The 19,420-nt window shown below is 33.2% G+C and overlaps 1 protein-coding gene across 1 annotated transcript in view; it reads right to left on the bottom strand.

Moving 5' to 3' along the window:
- Positions 1-8,028: 8,028 nt before the first annotated feature.
- The window catches only part of LOC132547081 (serrate RNA effector molecule homolog), a 30,333-nt gene continuing 18,941 nt past the window's right edge, over positions 8,029-19,420 (bottom strand). Inside the window, exons 17-21 of the mRNA XM_060210837.1 lie at positions 19,083-19,236; positions 18,071-18,263; positions 15,736-15,850; positions 10,163-10,198; positions 8,029-8,818 (exon numbers count right to left, since the gene is read on the bottom strand). Coding sequence (XP_060066820.1) covers positions 8,746-8,818; positions 10,163-10,198; positions 15,736-15,850; positions 18,071-18,263; positions 19,083-19,236 — 571 coding nt within the window. The 3' untranslated portion in view covers positions 8,029-8,745. The remainder of the gene's footprint in view (positions 8,819-10,162; positions 10,199-15,735; positions 15,851-18,070; positions 18,264-19,082; positions 19,237-19,420) is intronic.

The following is a 19,420-nucleotide window of genomic DNA, read 5'->3' as shown; positions in this document are numbered from 1 at the left end:
TCTTTCACTTAATAAAGCAACAAGTTATGTATCGTTGATAACGGAAGTTCCTGTGTAAAATCCCGTGAATCGATGCAAAATGCAGAAAACACGATCGCTTTTTCGACAGATGGTAACATCAAAGGTATCCACTTTATCAAACGGAAGTCGCTGACTAGCAAAGCTCTTTGAAAAAGTATTTATTGACTATTTAAAAAATAGCAAATGAATGTAAAAATTCTTTCACGTCAATATGCACCTTAAACCAAGGAACCTAATAAGGTACTGCGTGCATACAGATTCAGGAAATGTAAACTTTCCGCCCGACCGGAAATAACGTTAGAATGAAGAAAGTCACCCGGATGTAGCGTCAGTAGTATCTAATTTTCTTTACTGCTAATTATACTGTTAACAATTCAAGTTTCTCTGTTCGATAAAATATACTAGAATTTTTAGCAGTCGTCTTTTTATACTACAAACCACTGACAAAACTCTGGACAACAGCTTATATAGTTACCAGCGCTCGTGTGTTCTTCCCTTTAGTTCCGACGCCTCTTCCTTTCCTGATGTTGTCTTTCAGTATACTTGGTATAGTATGTAAAATATCAAATACACATTTTTTTTCAGTTAAATTCGAAGAAATAGAGAAACGTCTTTTCAGGAATTTGTGAAAGTATGAAAATAGCTTAAAACTTTTTGCGTGTCATCAGACCTGATATTAAGTGTGGTAACATGAACTATTGGTAGTTTGTTCGCGTGATCCTACATCATGTCCTTAGTCTAATTTGGTCAAAAGAATTAAAGGTGATATGGAATAAATACGATTTTCAGTAATTATGTTCCCCAACGTTTCTCTAAAATATCCGATAATATGGCTGCATTTATGTACCTCTAGCACCTGGTCGATTCTCTTGATACTTTATCAGGGTCGTGCATGCTAATTTTTTCTGTTTATATTTTGCTCTACTAAGCTCGAATTTCCTCTTGGATTCGCATTCTGTTGATATGGTGGTAGGTTTTCTTTTCAATCATAATACAATATTTCGAAGTTTGCCATCGCTTACACTGGTATTAATACAAAATGATAAAATATAGGTGTTTAGTTTATGTATCAGCCAACCCCTTCCTTCCTACACATGGTATATTGTTGACGATTCCGGTTGGCTCCGACGCACGCTGTGCCAGCAACAAATACCCATTTCCGTCTGCAAGACATGAAAGTGATTCATTCTCTGCGGCTAAACTGTTGTATAGGTCTAATACCTACATATATATATATTATGTGTATTAGGTTCCATAACAAGGATGTTGACATTTTCATATGGTGATATACATCAGTGAATTTTATATTTGCAGTCACTGTCCTAGTTAACGAAGCTCAGAAATAAGGTTTAGACTGACAGATGGAAACAAAGGAAGGCATCCGTGAGTATATTGGAATGAAATCAAAGGCCAGAACATTATATTTTGTTTTCAGTTGACTTTGTTATAATAGCTGTTTCTCAATGATATACCCATATAATTTGATATTTAGTGGGTAGTTTTACGGTAATCTGTAAATTAACTCCAATAAAAAAACAATCCATATTTAGATAGATATTAATTACCATCACAGGATTCCGTATGCTGGTATTTGTGAACTGGTACAGAACTGATCTTTTAGACTGACACGTGTTTTTGAATAAATAAGTTGTGTGATATTTAAACTGTGTATTGAATTATCTACAGACTAATTTCGACAGAAGTCCGTGTCTTTCAGACAACGCATGAGAGGCTGTAAAATTTCTAATTTGGTATCGATTCATTATCGTAGGAAGTGCTTGTATTCCTCTAATTCAATGGAGTTGAGTAATTGTTCCAGTGTCGTTTAACACTAAATGGTTAATGAAATTATACTGATGAAATACAACGCCTTCTACAAGGGGAGGGGGGGGGGACAGACACAAAAACGTCGACGTTACTTCTTATTTATTTTTTCATTTGTATTTAATTATACAATAGATTAAACGATTTTCCCATTATACAAAGTATACAGTTTTCAGGTGTCAAGTTAGGTAACTATATACAAACAAACCTCATCTGTAACTACCGATGGTGGCTATGACACGTTCTAAAAATACTAATAACACTCAAATTACATATTACTTTATTGTAATTTTGTTTATTAATGTAAATGGTTATCATTTCCGTATTTCCTGATGAATTATCTGCATCCCCATCTCACCAGAAGGTCGTTGTTAAAATATAGACCGCTTCTAGATCCAGGTATGCCGCCAATTTCTCAAAATGTAAAGCAAGGTATTGGTAATCAGATTATTGCCAAGTGAACTCGTTATTACATATTCTTCAAATTTCGTAAGATCCAACTTTTAGAATATTTTGTCCAGTTTTCTTCTTTCTTCTGATGAAATTTAGAGCAAAAATATCCGTTATTATGTATCAATAATTTCGTTTGATGTGTAGATTATGATCAAATGGCTGTATTCCGTTTCATTTTCGCCCGATTCGACTATGAAAGGAGAAGGTGAAATCAAGACGAATGCGAATTTAAGACAAAGGCGAAAATTTGCTTTACTTATATAATCCTCAGCAGGCAAAATAAACATGAAGCGAAGTCGTGAATGATGATACAAAGGCGAAAATACTCTTAGTGTGCGTATATTCCAGTATACAGTAATCCAAATACAGAAAAATGACGAAATTACTAAAAAAACGCAAGACACAGCTTTTTCACAGAACGAGTAACTGTCAGGCAAAATTAGATCACTGTTCATGTTATGTTGAAGGTTCTGTAGGACTCAAGAGGTAACATTTTCAAATATGACGGATAGAACAAGACCTGTGATATATTGTTGACATTCTTTAACACTCGGTACCAAGATTGTTTACCTGAAATGCGTTATAATGCTAATATAATTGAAAATTTTCGGCAATATATCTTCATATCACACTTCGCTGGGAGAAGAAGACTTAACATTATTGTATAACATTTCAATTACTCAGTTTGACCTTGCCGATCTTCCCCACGCTTGATAAGGGCTATTTTATGTACTATTTCTCTGCTGGTAATTGCTATTGCGTTTTGGCAATAATTGCAAGAGTTTGAAAAAACAATAAACGCTAAACATTTTAGTCAATAAACGTCATTTGGAAATTAAAGAAATGGGCACAATAGCTGTACTGACTTATTCCAATACATTTTACAATAATTTTAAATAGATACACAGAAAAATACGATGCGCTTGAATTGTATTCATTCCTGAACATGTTTTGTACATTTTCCACAGATACCAATGGAAAACAAATCTACCAGTCCCTGTGATGACCCCGAGGAACAATATCAGTATGACTGTTACCCCATTCTCACAGTAACATCGACAGAAACCGATTTACAATGCTGCTGCGGAAGAGAGGAAATATTCTCGAGGTTTTTATGCCAAAATGGCGTTGATCTACAAGACGATGACGTCATAGATGATAAAGAATATTGTGAGATGTCCATTCCAACATGCACCAGAAACCATTGGATTCCAAACGATTGTGGGAGAAATAGATTCTGGGTCACTGACCACGTGTTAGGAGACGGTAACTGTTTTTTTCGTTGTCTGAGCAAAGGGTTAACTGGTGCTGAACAGTTCCATCCTCTGTTGCGGTACAGTATAGTAGATCACATGCAGCGACACAAAGACCTCTATCGGTGTTTCATAGATGGCGATGTTGATGCACATATGGAACACATGAGAGATATCCATGGAGATGTGTTCTCCTGGGCAACAGAAGCCGAAGTCAAAGCCGCGGCTAATCTTTTAGGGTGTGACATTTACATTCAACAACAGGTTGGACGCAAAATATGCTGGTGCCTATTTAAATCTGGTGAAAAGTTTAGACAGTTTGAAAATTATTTTCTTACCATTGTATATCAAGGTCATCATTTTGACCTCGGTAGATTGATAAACCACGAATGTAATTGTCAACTGACCAGACAAGATGTAAAAAACCGGGAAATTGCGGAAGATGAAACATCTGATGCAAATAACATTCAATTATACCAGAATCATCTTATAATGTGGAATACACACAACAAACACATCAAATGCCCCTGGAATAACATATTGAAAAATGAGGACGCCTTAAGGTTATACTTAACGATTACATTACATTTACCTTCTTCTATGATGTCACTTCCGGTTTACGGCATGCATATACTTCTATACCAGGGTAACGTCAATGTATATGACATGGTACATGCGCAGATATGGAGCGTGATGTTATTGGCGGGAAATTCAATTTCGGATAAATTGGCAGGACTTTCAGCGCAGAGAGTACATAAAAGACAAAAACTCAAGAGAATTAGGAATGTATTAACTGCGCAGTCGCCACGTGATGTTATATGCATGTACAGTATATTTCTGAATTTGTGGCGTACTGTGTCAATAAAACGTAAATTTGAACTGTTTAATGCTCTACAACAAACGACAAATAATTTTAAAGATGATATATTAGTAGTAAGTTCTGAGGACCTTGTTTACATTTGACTGTGGCTTTAAATCAATGAGAACAATAATACTAAAAAACTACCAATGTCTCCATAACCAAGAATTGTTGATTTATAACAAAAATTAATTAGAAATGTATATTTTTCACTGCAGGCTTAGTTCTAAAGTGTAAAGTTCTACCACCAACCCGTGAAATGCCAGAAACATAACAAAATGATAACAAGTAAATTAAAGTCTACTTTTTTTCATAAAAAAAATTCATCGGAAACTAAATTCTTCTGTATTTACCGCTTCATATACCACATTCTAATTGTCAGGTACAGGTGTATGCAGATGAAATATACCTAAACTTCTAAAATTGTTGTAAAAGAAAAATGATATTCTTTATTTATTTTTATTTTTCTGCAATTACAACTGATCGAATTTTATTTCCTTTCCGCGTCCAGTAATTCAACATTTAGCTACACCGTTTTCATTTTTGAAATTGCATTGAAAAGTGCACGTGCTATTCACTTGTCTTTTGTAAAATGGGTTGAAAACTCCCGAAATTTCAATACAATCCTGTTAGCTTTTCACGGAGTATCCGTATATGTAGTAAATCGTGACTATTTCACTGAACAACTTACATGCACATGGGACCTGTCACGTGACCTCCACGGCCATTGGGATAAAAAACGTTTCACCTAAAAACACAACCACAACAACAACAGCTTTGTTTTTCAGCTACTCTTCCGAGAAACACGGGTAGACAGCGCCAAACAACACAACTCTGATCTTCACATGAAGTCGCGTAGGCCAACAGGAAAGATCCACAATGTATGATTCAACACAATCAATGGTGAAATTGGTGTACGACAATTGCCATTCTTGAATACCCGGTAATGAATCCACAACAATAAGTGGAGTTTTAATGACTTATTACTTCCCAATACCACAAATACTTAACGAACGTATCATGAACAGACGTTTGGAGTCAATATGAAAAACGTACGTTGACAAAACGTATCTATGAGTTTCATAAGTTGTATAGAAGTATATAGCATTTACGTATTTCTCAGTCAAAAGCATTATTTTTTTTCCGGTCGCTTCCTAGGTTTTAAAATTGAGTCTTTGGAAACAGCTGTATTTGGCTCTATTGTACCAAATTTGGAATTTGTAATCAAAGGGGTTTTTTTCATTCGCGTGTTTTTTGTTTTTGTTTTTTTGTTAATTTTTCGAGATTTTGGTCCTTATCAATGACGTGTCCTCGAAGGATGAAACAACTGTATGAGACAGCTTAATTCATTATTTTACTACTGTATCTTACTATAAATTTGGGTGAGGATTTCCACTTGTCTTTTGCACCATCTGTAGTTTTTGCTAAATGTTCGATCTATAACTTGATAGAAAGATGTTATCACTATATCATGGTGGCGGATTAGTGCAATTTTCGCTATTTCGCAGTTAAAAACGCGAAAATTAAGCATTCCATTTTCGCTTTTTCGCGTTTTTCTTACAGCACGAAAATGCGAAAAAGCGATATAGATAAAAAAACTTCGCTTTTTCGCGTTACATTTCGGCGCTTTTTCGACTTTCGTTTTGATTTGTGCATCAGTGACACAATAGAATTATCACGATTTCAGAGTACGTGTACCCAGCGAAAAAGTATTCCCGTATCAGCTAATTTCCTGCTTCAGTTAAGGAATACGGTAATTCATTGAAACTTATCATCAATGAACAAGTGAATAACTGATATTTATCAACTCACATTTACATTGATTAAGGAAACTAACTTTCTAAATTTTCACCTCAAGATATGGAACAGCAAACGGGAAGCATTATCTTCAACTTTTGCAAATGCCGAATGATATCAAATATTGTCTACCGGAAGACCAAAAAAAGACACGCGAAAAAGCGAAAAGCGCCACGCGAAAAAGCCGAAATGTAACGCTTAACGTTTTAGCTATGTCGCTTTTTCGCCCGCACTTTTTCGTCCTGTAAGAAATAAGCGAAAAAGCGAAAATGGAATGCTTAAATTTCGCTTTTTCGTGTTTTGAACTGCGAAAAAGGCACTAATCAGCCACCATACTATATCGCTTTTAATTTTCTTTATTCCTTACTCAAAGCTTTCCAGTCACCATCAGGTGATGAAATGGCGTTTTTCACGGTTAAAGGTTGAGAAGGGTACAGTATATACCCGGCTTGTCTGGTAACTCTAGGTGTGTAATACTTGAAATCAATAACTGTATCAATATTTTGCTCATAAATTTGAGAACTTGACATTACTTGTACGATATATGATTACATGGCATGTGTCTAGATAAAGCATCTTATTCACCATAAGGTCATCGATTTTAAGAGTTTATCAAGATTGTTTGGTGTCATGTTGATGTTCACGACTATGATAAACACTGCCATCTCGTTTCTTTAACTATATCCTGTACTGGTCAAATTTTCTACAGAATTGATCAGGTGATCACACCCGTGATGTAGTGCTCCATGCACTGCCTACTCAAGGTACGGCAGATCACGTATGCTGCTCACCGAATTTTGACTTTATAAAGACATTGAACCTTCTAAATTTTTAATGTCACCAAGAGACTGATATACATTTTCTACGTGGTCCAATGAATAACGATGGAGATTCTTTCGTAGTAAATATTATTCACTTTCAACGTTGTCTATCAAGCTGTTTCTAAACTCCTTGTTTTTTAAATGGCAAATTAAAAACAGAAAATAAAACACTGATAAACCTAAGGGTTTCTTTTTTATTACGAGTTGTCCGCCATTTCATACACTAGGCAAGACGCCCAAGAGGCCTGCGTCGCTCACCTGGCTAATTTCAAATATGACCAACAATTTCTGATACAATTTCCCTATTTGGTCCCGAAATTGTGGTCCAAAAAAGTCCGATACACTATTTATAAAGAGACCCATCGTTTATATAAAGAATCCCCTTTATCCAGCAATACTTCGGGCAAAAATTTGGGTAAATACAAGAACTCCTACAGGAGAAGGTATGATTCAAAGAATTGTTCTGTTAGGCCCCAGGGTGTCGAGACCCACCATTTATACAAAACTTATTTCCTTCACCCAACAATGCTTCAGAATAAATCAGGGCAAAATCCAATTAATCTTACAGGAGAAGTAGGATTTTTAAAGAATTTTGCTCAATTACCCATATTGGGTCCTGTTCCCTCAGGCCCTAGAAATCTATAATTTATGCATAACTGATTCCCCTTAATCTAACAATGCTTCAGACCAAATTTGGACAAAATCCAATCATTCCTACAAGAGGAGTAGGATATTAAAGTCTGCTCTATGATCCCTATTTAGCGTTACCCCTAAGGCCCAAGGGAGTCGAGACCTACCCCTTATACAAAATTGATTTCACTTCCCCAAGGGATGCTTCTGACAAAATCTGGTTAAGTTGTTTATGACTTATTGCGATTTGTTTCAAAAAAAGTTGATGACGACGGACACTGTAATGTGCCAAAAGCTCACTTGGACCTTCGACCAGGTGAGCTAAAAATAACTTATCATATTATTGCAAATGAAGGACAATAATCAGTGCAAAATTTAAAAATGTTCATTTTAATGTGTGCTTTTAAAAATCAATGGGGAAAACATGACAATAAAACTGATTGAAGTCCAGGACAGAAATATTAAAACATTACTTGATTATTGGTATACATACAGTACACTTATCATTATCATACCCTTCAAAGATTCAAAACATGTTTCAATCCTTTGACTTCAAGAATTGCTTACATTTACAAATGCAGTGTCCATTTCAATACTGGCTCCTGTAATACAGTAATTATTTTTATACAAATAAACTCTGTCCTTCTTGAAACTTACAAGGGTTGTGTCCATCTCAATACTAGCTCTGACCAAGTAATTGCAAACTAGACAAATATAAAATAATTTCATGACAGTGATCTGTGACATTATTGAAGTCTTTCACAACAATGCTCCAGTATATTGGCTTCCTTCAGCATAATTCCACCACATTTTCTCTGCTTTATCCCTTATAACTTTTCGTTTGATTGGATTTGATCGTTAAATTTCTTCTGACATTAAATATTATAAGCAAAATACAAACAATTCATCACCATAGTCACACACGTGATAATATCAGTTCCATAATTTTTTGGAGCGAATCTTCATCTTCCCAATTATTAAACACCATCGCATACAACTTCAAAGTTAATCTTCCAAGAATTACTAATCTTCAGCATTAACACTGCTATAGTCTAGGCCTTGCTGTAGAAAAACGCAGACAAGATACTTAAAAGATATCAGCATCATCGGGTGCATCCAGGTCTCGGTACTCTATAATTCCTCTTGGGTCAGATCTGCGGCTGCAAATGAGCAAAACATTAAACGTTTTACACTGCTACCTGATGAAGAGTATTATGGAGGCCAATCTTTGAAAAACAAAGAGTGTGCCAGGATTGTCAACTGTCAGATATATGATTGTGGTCAGTATTTTAAACTATAAAAATGTACAGACATTTCACCAGAAAGTTTAATCCGATATCTGAATATTAACCCTTGTCCTTAATAAATTCTGCAAAATAATGCCTCACCACCCCAGTTCAACTGAATGAACTAAATAGGTCTCCAGGGACAAAGAAAAATAACCAGTCTGATAAAACATAACCTATTATGTATATGAATAAGACTGCTAATTGAAAATATATAAAAAATGAACAGGGAAAATGTTCAAAATATTCCAGCAGCTCATAATTACCTAAAATCTGAGATTTTGAAGAATGGAATGAAATGAGTCAAACCTCCATGATTTGTTGTAGTGCGTAAATTCACTATGTCCCCGAAATTCAGTTTAATTAGTTGAGAACACACATTTTATATTAAAGCAATATTTATAAAGGAAAAAGTATATAAAAATGTTCAGTCAAGTTGAATTTTGGTGAAGGTCATGATACTGCTCTAATTCACAAACCTTTCATCTTTCCCCTAAAGTTGGATCTATTTTTTCCCCTTGAACTTAACTTCAAAGTATATGTGAAATATAGAGTTACTAGGCCATATACTCTCAGAGAAACTGATCAAAACAAGATCCATCATTTCTTGTAAAACACATATTTAAATCTTGTCCTCGAGGAGAAATAAATTATGATCCGAGTGTCAACATGTAAATATAATGTCAAAGTGTATTTATAAATATACAAGAATATTCACACACAATTCTCACTTCATGAATATCCAAGATTCTCTGAGAAAATTTTTCGTAATTCACATTTTTGAAAACCCAAAACATAAGATCTGTGCAAGGTATTTTCTAAAACACCTGATTCACAATTAAAATTTCAATGATATCTCCACTGCCCGTATAAGCATTATTACAAAATTATAAAAAAAACTACACAAATATATTATTTAGAGTTCATTTCCACAGAGAAAAAACAAAGGTTTATTGCTCAATTTGAATAAATAGCATTGGCCTGAAATTTCCTGTAAAGTCTGTTTTTTCTCTAAACAATAACTTAATGTATTGTTCTCCAATTTCATGCAAAATGAATTGAAGTTTGCACAAAAAAAAAAAAAAAAAAAAAACTTTCTTTTCCTCAAAAGATGATAGCTGATAAATTTTTGCTAATTCTTTACAAAGCAGGCTCAGCAATTTTTCAAACATCACTAGAAACATGTTAGACAACCTGGTTGTATTTTGTTTACTCAACTGTTCATTGTTCCTCTTCCAATTATTTGAACTTGATCTGGAAAAAACAGTTACAATCAGAACATATCTATTTGGTTTTTTACCGATATTTTGAATGCAGTTTTTTTCATCGCTTCTTTTTCTGGTTATTTTTTTCAAATATGTTGTGATTACAAAGCAAACAGAGATACACTTAACAGAAAATAACAGTTCTCAAGGGAGCTGACCAGATTTCTCGGTTCTTAAGAGAACATGAAAGATTTGTGACAATATTTAACAGATTTCTCAGAGAAAGTAAGTTCTCTAAGAAATTCAATCAATTTCTCAGTAAATATAACAATACCAGTCTAAGTAACTGAATAGATTTTTTTACAAAAATAATAGTTAAGAGATTTATGTGTGAAAATAAATTCTCGAGAAAAGTTAACTGATTTTTCAGTGAATATAGCATTTCTCAGAAACAATATAGCATTTCTCAGAAACAAAGTTCCACATATGATAATGATTTATCAATGAGAAATACGTGCCAATTAAGTCTACTATCAAATGGTAAAGACCTATACATTTAATCAATTAAAAATTATTTTGATTTTAATCAGGTAATGATAAATTTTGAAAGTTGATTACAGTAAAAAAAAAAGTGTTAAAAACAGTCAATGTTTTGCAAGTATGTAGCATGAGGATGTTAGAAAAAATTTAACAAAATGCTGTAAACATTAACATGAACAGTGAACGTGTCAAGCATTGAAGGAAATCCAATGAAAGGTGCTATCGTGAAAGGTTAACAACAATACAATCCCATATCCCTTCATTTATATCATACAAATTATTGTCAGGGTTGTTGAAAATTCCTCCCTAACAAAAGAATTTATACTGGAACAAATTCATTTTCCACTGTTAAAAAACTTCCTTCCATGATGTATTGCTATCCCATCCCTTCCACACTGTTAAAAAACTTCCTTAAACAATATATTGCTATCTCATCCCTTCCACACCGTTAAAAATTCTCTTAAAAAATATATTGCTATCTCATCCCTTCCACACCGTTAAAAATTCCCTTAAAAAATATATTGCTATCCCATCCCTTCCACACCATTAAAAATTTCCTTACAAAATATATTGCTATCCCATCCCTTCCACCAATAAGATTGATCAGTGTCCCATTCCAATGGACAAAACTCCATTTCCCAAGTTCACATATCTACCATACATTTTTAATGGAAGTTTATTATAAGGATTTATAAAAATAGAAGGTTTTATTTTACAAATGTTTGTTACGTGACAAAATCTTTGAATTATTGTAACAAGGTTTTAATCAACAAATGGTCCAAGTCCAACAAGGCTTTCTAAATCTGTGAGTAAAATAAAGGGAGCTAATTATCGATACACTCTCGACTTCAGTTTCAAGCATACACATTCTGAAGGTCATACTTGTATTTAATAGCTTTGTGTCATACTTATTTTCTGCTAATCATGAAATGAGGACAAATGTAACGGTATAAAAGTTCAAACAGTCCCTCAGAAATTTTTGGTGTTACTAAGAATATAATAACAATATGAACATGAACTGAAACTGAATAAAATTTTATTTGAGAACAAAAAATTTAAGAAATATTCAATCAATGCAACTCAAGCTTTATCATCAACTCAAGAAAGGATAACTTTGTAATTCAATGAAATTATGAAAATAAATTATTCAAAAGTTAACAGAACATAAAGTGAAATGATATAAAATATATTCCTTAAATATGTTTATACAAACATGTCAATCAGACTTGACGGAATTTAAAAACAACTGTTTCTTGTACAGCTTTGTTTTCAATATTACTAATCCATGTCGCCACATGTTTGTAAAACTGACAAATACACACATAACTGCACATAAAACACAACACAACATACATAGTAAAACACAACAAAATGTTACAATACTACATTTCATTCTGAACATATATGTCTATATATAGACACACATATATATATATATATATATAGAAAATGAAAATGAAAGTTGTGCTAAAAATAGCTCAAAGCAGCTATGAAAGATTACTTCACTCAAATATGATATTCAATCAATCTGTGTCTAATGCTGTTCAGTAGAACAGTGTCCGTATGTCAATATTTCTTCTCTTCATCCAATGTCAACACCTATATTGATCGATTAATTCTATAAAATGGTTGAACTCCTTTAATATACCATTTCTATTTAAATTTGATCTTAAATCTCAGAAATATGAAATTTTACTGTTATTAAATTCAGTTTTTCTAAACGTACGAGAAACCAATATTGCTGCTGTGAAGACAATAAATCTGATGTTTTCAATTTTGGCCACGATTTTAAGCATAAGGATAATATATAAAAATTGTTAGTGAGAACAAAGAAACAGATGTTATGATCAAATGCTTTATATCCAATATTTGGTATGTACCAGTTTTAATACAGGATAGATGATGTTAGTCTACATATATAAGTCATATATACAATATTTAGCTACGTAGCAAAAGGAATATTCTCCTAAAGTGTTGGTCAACTGTCAGCAATAAAAAGACAGAGAATTTCTAGGAGTGCTAATCTGTATCAATAGCTGAAAATATACAGAAAGTCTTTTGGGAAATTATCATCAGTGATTGTTGGTAAAGGAATAGTTGGACTGACTGGTAAATGTCAGGATACTTGTGTTTTTGGAATTTTTAGATACAGGGAAGTTGTTTAAGAGTGCTTGAAAACTGTCATCAATTCGAGATACAGGGAAGTTGTTTAAGAGTGCTTGAAAACACATTAATTTGAGATACAGGGAAGTTGTTTAAGAGTGCTTGAAAACTGTCATCAATTCGAGATACAGGGAAGTTGTTTAAGAGTGCTTGAAAACACATTAATTTGAGATACAGGGAAGTTGTTTAAGAGTGCTTGAAAACTGTCATCAATTCGAGATACAGGGAAGTTGTTTAAGAGTGCTTGAAAACACATTAATTTGAGATACAGGGAAGTTGTTTAAGAGTGCTTGAAAACTGTCATCAATTCGAGATACAGGGAAGTTGTTTAAGAGTGCTTGAAAACACATTAATTTGAGATACAGGGAAGTTGTTTAAGAGTGCTTGAAAACTGTCATCAATTCGAGATACAGGGAAGTTGTTTAAGAGTGCTTGAAAACACATTAATTTGAGATACAGGGAAGTTGTTTAAGAGTGCTTGAAAACTGTCATCAATTCGAGATACAGGGAAGTTGTTTAGAGTGCTTGATAACTGTTATCAATTCGAGATACAGTAAAATTTTTTTGAGCATACAATTATCATTTTGGGTACAGTGTTCCTGGAGTGCATAGTAACTGTCCATAATACAATATCATGGTTAGCTCCTTTGAAATGTATGATTTCTGTTCATAATTTTAGACACAGGAAAGTTGTTTTGGCATGTATGGTATTGTCAATAAGTCAAGATACAGGAAAGTTCTTCTCACCTGTATGGAAATTGTCATTAAGATACAGGAAAGTTCTTCTCACCTGTATGGAAATTGTCATTAAGATACAGGAAAGTTCTTCTCACCTGTATGGAAATTGTCATTAAGATACAGGAAAGTTCTTCTCACCTGTATGGAAACTGTCATTAAGATACAGGCAAGTTCTTCACAAGTTAATGGTAGCTGTCAATAATTCAGGGTACAAGGAATATTTTTCCAAGTGCACAGTAATTGTCAACAATTTAACGTACAAGGCAGATTTTTCAAGTGCCAGTTATTGGTCATAATAGAAAATAAAGGGAATTTAGGTCAAATAATAAGGGAACCGATTCAAAATATAGGAAATATCTTTAAGATTATGTCACTACAAGTTTGTACTGTTCTTTGTACAGATAATTTCAACGTTATAGCCTCACCCTAATTGAATTGGTTTGACACAACTTTTCTCTTTCCACTTTTTTTTTATTTACATTAATACTAAATCTAACAGATGTTTTTCTCTAAACATTCCATAATTTTATTCATATGATTTGCATGAATTTTTTCAAGTTTTCAGAGCAACGAGTGCTAGAATTATTGACATAATCAATAACATTCATTCTTAAATGTTATACAATGTTGTTAATTTAATATCAGTGATGGAATTTCTGTACAGGTTTTCACAAATGTTTTAATTTTTGTATTCTGGGTGTTCAGAGAACAGCTGATCATTTTGAGGTTACGTCTCCTTGAAGTATCTGTTGACTATCTCACTGAAATGTCTGTTGCATGATGCATATCCAGAGCTACTGGAAATTTGAAATTTGTCATGACTATTCCAGTAAAACATCTGTCTTATCCAAAGACTTGTTTAGGGGTACAACCCAACGACTGTGACAATTTGCTTCCTTATAATAGGTAAGAAGCTGCCGCATGGATGGAAGTGATTAATTTTGAAGTCAAGTTGGGTCGAATAAATGTTTTATTGGAATAGCCATTCACAGTAATCTGGGATTCTATAACTCTATACAGCTGAAAGTTGTTACTGGTTTTAAAAATCCTCTGATGCCTGTTACATTTCACACTAATATATATATAGTAAATTTGTGGTTTAAATGACAACACAAGGATTGTCCATAATAACTCTTACAATAATATATAGCTAGTGTATATATAAGTATATAAGTGAAATGCTACCATCAGTTAATGGCACAGATTCCAATTTCCAATTTCCAATTTTGCGAAAAAACTAGAACATTAGTACCAACTGAAATTTAACACAACTTCAGTGTAATATCCTCATTGTCTAACTTGAAACATCAATTATATATAAATCTTTTGCATTCATTCAAAACACACTGTCTATGGATTGTTATTTGGACTTTCTAAGCACAATATCAGTAACAAATTTCAACTGTATTTAGAGAGTGCTCTTCGGGAGTTGGGATGACACATCAAAAACACAAATTCAGAACACCTTCTCAACTTGCACATGACACTTTGCAGCAAGATTTTTTTTTTCTGTAACTACCAATCATTCATTAAAAAAAAAAAATCTTAAATATTCACATATTGATTTTTATTTTTATATTAATTTATCAAAAATAACACAATTTGCTGCTTCAAAATGAGCAGTTACTGCAGGGTGTTCTGTAAACAAATGTATCATTTTCTTTATTATACCAAATACCAGTGAATTCTGACTGTATCTTTTGAAAGTCATTTCTCCCTTCAAGAGCATATAAGTATATATAAACTTTTCTAAAGTTCAAAGCAGTTCAATTTTCCAACATATTGTAAACCACTAATTTTTTTTCAATGCTGTGCAATACTCAAGATATAAACACCATATTTTTTTCTTTTTTTTCTTTTGCAAGGATTGTTTTGGATTTTGAATAATTGTTTTCATCAAATCTAGGAAATAGAGATTTTTTTCCAATATAAAGAGAAAAATCTGCTTTGAATTTTTATCGGGAATAATCAGAACAACAAGAAAATATTGATTACATTCAGAAAGCAAGAAAAGTTTTCAAGCAAGAATCAAGTATAAGGTATAACAAATGTAAACAATACATGACACTACAGGTGTTAGTGGAAGCAAGCGTTTTAATGGTGTTTGGTTATACAAGGTAAACAAGATCCGATTTGTTTACTGACCGAATGAAAGAGTTAGGGTATGGTGACCTCCTGTAGGGATCGCCTCGGTATGGTTCATTGCCTCCTCGAGCTCCGTAACTCTGGTTACCATAAGATTGCTGTCCTTGATTATTACCTGGTTTAAAATCAAATCAGTTCAAGAACTGGTCATTTGAGAATTTCAGTTGATTAAGCAATCATTGCTCAAACAATATTGTAGAATGTGTGCAAATCTCCCTAGTTTGCAACCATTTGGACTGTTTTTTGCAACAAAGAAAACTATACCTATATGGAGCTACTAAAGAAAAGTTAACTTCCTGTTCTAATATGGTGTTACCCAAGAAAAGTTAACTTCCTGTTCTAATATGGTGTTACCCAAGAAAAGTTAACTTTCTGTTCTAATATGGTGTTACCCAAGAAAAGTTAACTTCCTGTTCTAATATGGTGTTACCCAAGAAAAGTTAACTTTCTGTTCTAATATATGTTACCAAAGAAAAGATGACTTCCTGTTCTAATATGGAGCTATCCAAAAAAAGATAACTTTCTGTTCTAATATATGTTACCAAAGAAAAGATGACTTCCTGTTCTAATATGGAGCTACCAAAGAAAAGATAACTTCCTGTTCTAATATATGTTACCAAAGAAAAGATGACTTCCTGTTCTAATATGTGTTACCCAAGAAAAGATAACTTCCTGTTCTAATATGGTGTTATCCAAAAAAAGATAACTTCCTGTTCTAATATATGTTACCAAAGAAAAGATGACTTCCTGTTCTAATATATGTTACCAAAGAAAAGATGACTTCCTGTTCTAATATGGAGCTACCAAAAAAAGATAACTTTCTGTTCTAATATATGTTACCAAAGAAAAGATGACTTCCTGTTCTAATATGGAGCTACCAAAGAAAAGATAACTTCCTGTTCTAATATGGTGTTACCAAAGAAAAGATGACTTCCTGTTCTAATATGGAGCTACCAAAAAAAGATAACTTTCTGTTCTAATATATGTTACCAAAGAAAAGATGACTTCCTGTTCTAATATATGTTACCAAAGAAAAGATGACTTCCTGTTCTAATATGGAGCTACCAAAAAAAGATAACTTTCTGTTCTAATATATGTTACCAAAGAAAAGATGACTTCCTGTTCTAATATGGAGCTACCAAAAAAGATAACTTTCTGTTCTAATATATGTTACCAAAGAAAAGATGACTTCCTGTTCTAATATGGAGCTACCAAAAAAAGATAACTTTCTGTTCTAATATATGTTACCAAAGAAAAGATGACTTCCTGTTCTAATATGGAGCTACCAAAGAAAAGATAACTTCCTGTTCTAATATATGTTACCAAAGAAAAGATGACTTCCTGTTCTAATATGGAGCTACCAAAAAAAGATAACTTTCTGTTCTAATATATGTTACCAAAGAAAAGATGACTTCCTGTTCTAATATGGAGCTACCAAAAAAAGATAACTTTCTGTTCTAATATATGTTTACCAAAGAAAAGATGACTTCCTGTTCTAATATGGAGCTACCAAAGAAAAGATAACTTCCTGTTCTAATATATGTTACCAAAGAAAAGATGACTTCCTGTTCTAATATGGAGCTACCAAAAAAAGTTAACTTTCTGTTCTAATATATGTTACCAAAGAAAAGATGACTTCCTGTTCTAATATGGAGCTACCAAAGAAAAGATAACTTCCTGTTCTAATATATGTTACCAAAGAAAAGATGACTTCCTGTTCTAATATGGAGCTACCAAAGAAAAGATAACTTCCTGTTCTAAAATGGAGCTAACAAAAAAAAGATGACTTCCTGTTCTAATATGGTGTTACCCAAGAAAAGACAGCTTCCTGTTCTAATATATGTTACCCAAGAAAAGATAGCTTCCTGTTCTAATATATGTTACCCAAGAAAAGATAACTTCCTGTTCTAATATATGTTACCCAAGAAAAGATAACTTCCTGTTCTAATATGGAGCTAGTTCTTACAGCACAACCAGTAGAAGATTAGAATGTGATGTTTCTATGACTACACAGTCATCTTCATGAGACAGTATCCATGTCAATGGCATCAAGATGACAAAAACAATGGTTGATCAGTCAGTTTAATACCAACAAAAATACATTTTTCTACACTTCAAGGGCCTCTATCAAATGTGTTATCATGTAAAGTCATGAATAATTCACATCTATGCAACATCTTACTTTCTTTCCACATTCAGCACTAACTGTGACATATTTCACAAAATGTGGCATTCCTTATATGTAACATCAGACATTTCTAAAACTCCAGCCCCAATGGGTCGTATAACAGCAAACTTAGTACTGTGTAAATCAGTTTTTAATATTGTTTCTCACCAAACATCATCTGATGACGAGGTTGGCCATATCCCATGATGCCTTGCTGTGGTGGTCCCTGGAAGTTACCAGGTCCATGACTGCTGAACTGGTTCTGACTACTTGAGCTTGGTCCAGACCCTTGTTTGTTGCCAGGGTGTTCGGGTAACGATGGTCTTTTTGGATCCAGAAGGTAGTTGTTGAAAAATGTTACCTGCAAAAGAAAAACATAATACAACACTGTACATGTAAAATGGAATAACTAACCAGTTCTGATTAAATTACTGTCTGTTATTGGAATAACTAACCAGTTCTGATTCAATTACTGTCTGTTATTGGAATAACTAACCTGTTCTGGTTAAATTACTGTCTGTTATTGGAATAACTAACCAGTTCTGATTAAATTACTGTCTGTTATTTTTAAGACTTTCAAGCTTGAATTTAGTTTATGTTTTTATATCTTCACAACAGCCATCTTGAAATGTCAATAGAAGATAGGTCAATTCAAGGGCACTTTAAAAGTGCTATCATACTGAAAGATCATAACCTTGACCCAGTAGCAGGACACTCCATCTGTGACATCATACTGACAATGTGCTGATCCGTTTTTCATGTCTACTCATTAAAACTCCATGTCTACTAATTGAACTGTGTGTCTATTGATTAAAACTATGTGCCTACTCATTAAAACACCATGTCTGTTCATTAACACTACATATATACTCATTAAAACCATGTCTACTCATTAAAACTGTGTCTATTCATTAAAACTCCATGGCTACTCATTACTACTGTGTCTTTTCATTACAACTGTGTGTCTACTTGACACAGTTTTCTAAGTTCTACTTACATGAACAAAGATAATAAAGAGCCTTTCAACAAGAAGGATGTAGAATCTACTTCCTGGTGTAGAATTTCCATATTACAGAAAAATCCAAGTCCCATTCACACTAGACTAGCAAACAACACACTTAAAGAAACTTTTGAATTTGTCCAGAATATCTGAATTCATAAAGTCGAATTTTATACTCACCTCTTTTTTAACTTCCTCAACCTTTTCTGCATGCTTGTTGAAGAGATGTTTGCGGACAAATTCAGGACCTTTGAATTTCTTCCCACTCATCGGGCATAACCATTTGTCTTTGGCGAGCTCCTGGGTGTTGGCTGTCACAAATTTCTCCACTTCAGTACAGAGAGTCAAGGAGACAAATGTCATTTAAAAATAAATTTCACAAACATTTTGAAAATTTGTTTTATATGACAATTCACAAGATTTAAACATCTCTCTAACAAAGAATGATGTTGAGATTTTGGTGACCTTGTCAAATGAAACTTGAAAGCCACAACTGATGATTACATCACAAATTGACA

Source organism: Ylistrum balloti, unplaced genomic scaffold (assembly GCF_031769215.1).
Source record: "Ylistrum balloti isolate Yb309-2 unplaced genomic scaffold, AGI_CSIRO_Ybal_v1 Utg369934, whole genome shotgun sequence".
NCBI classification, from domain to species: Eukaryota; Metazoa; Mollusca; class Bivalvia; order Pectinida; family Pectinidae; genus Ylistrum; species Ylistrum balloti.
Note: the sequence above shows the minus strand (reverse complement) of the source record. Positions and strands in the feature narration are given on the sequence as shown.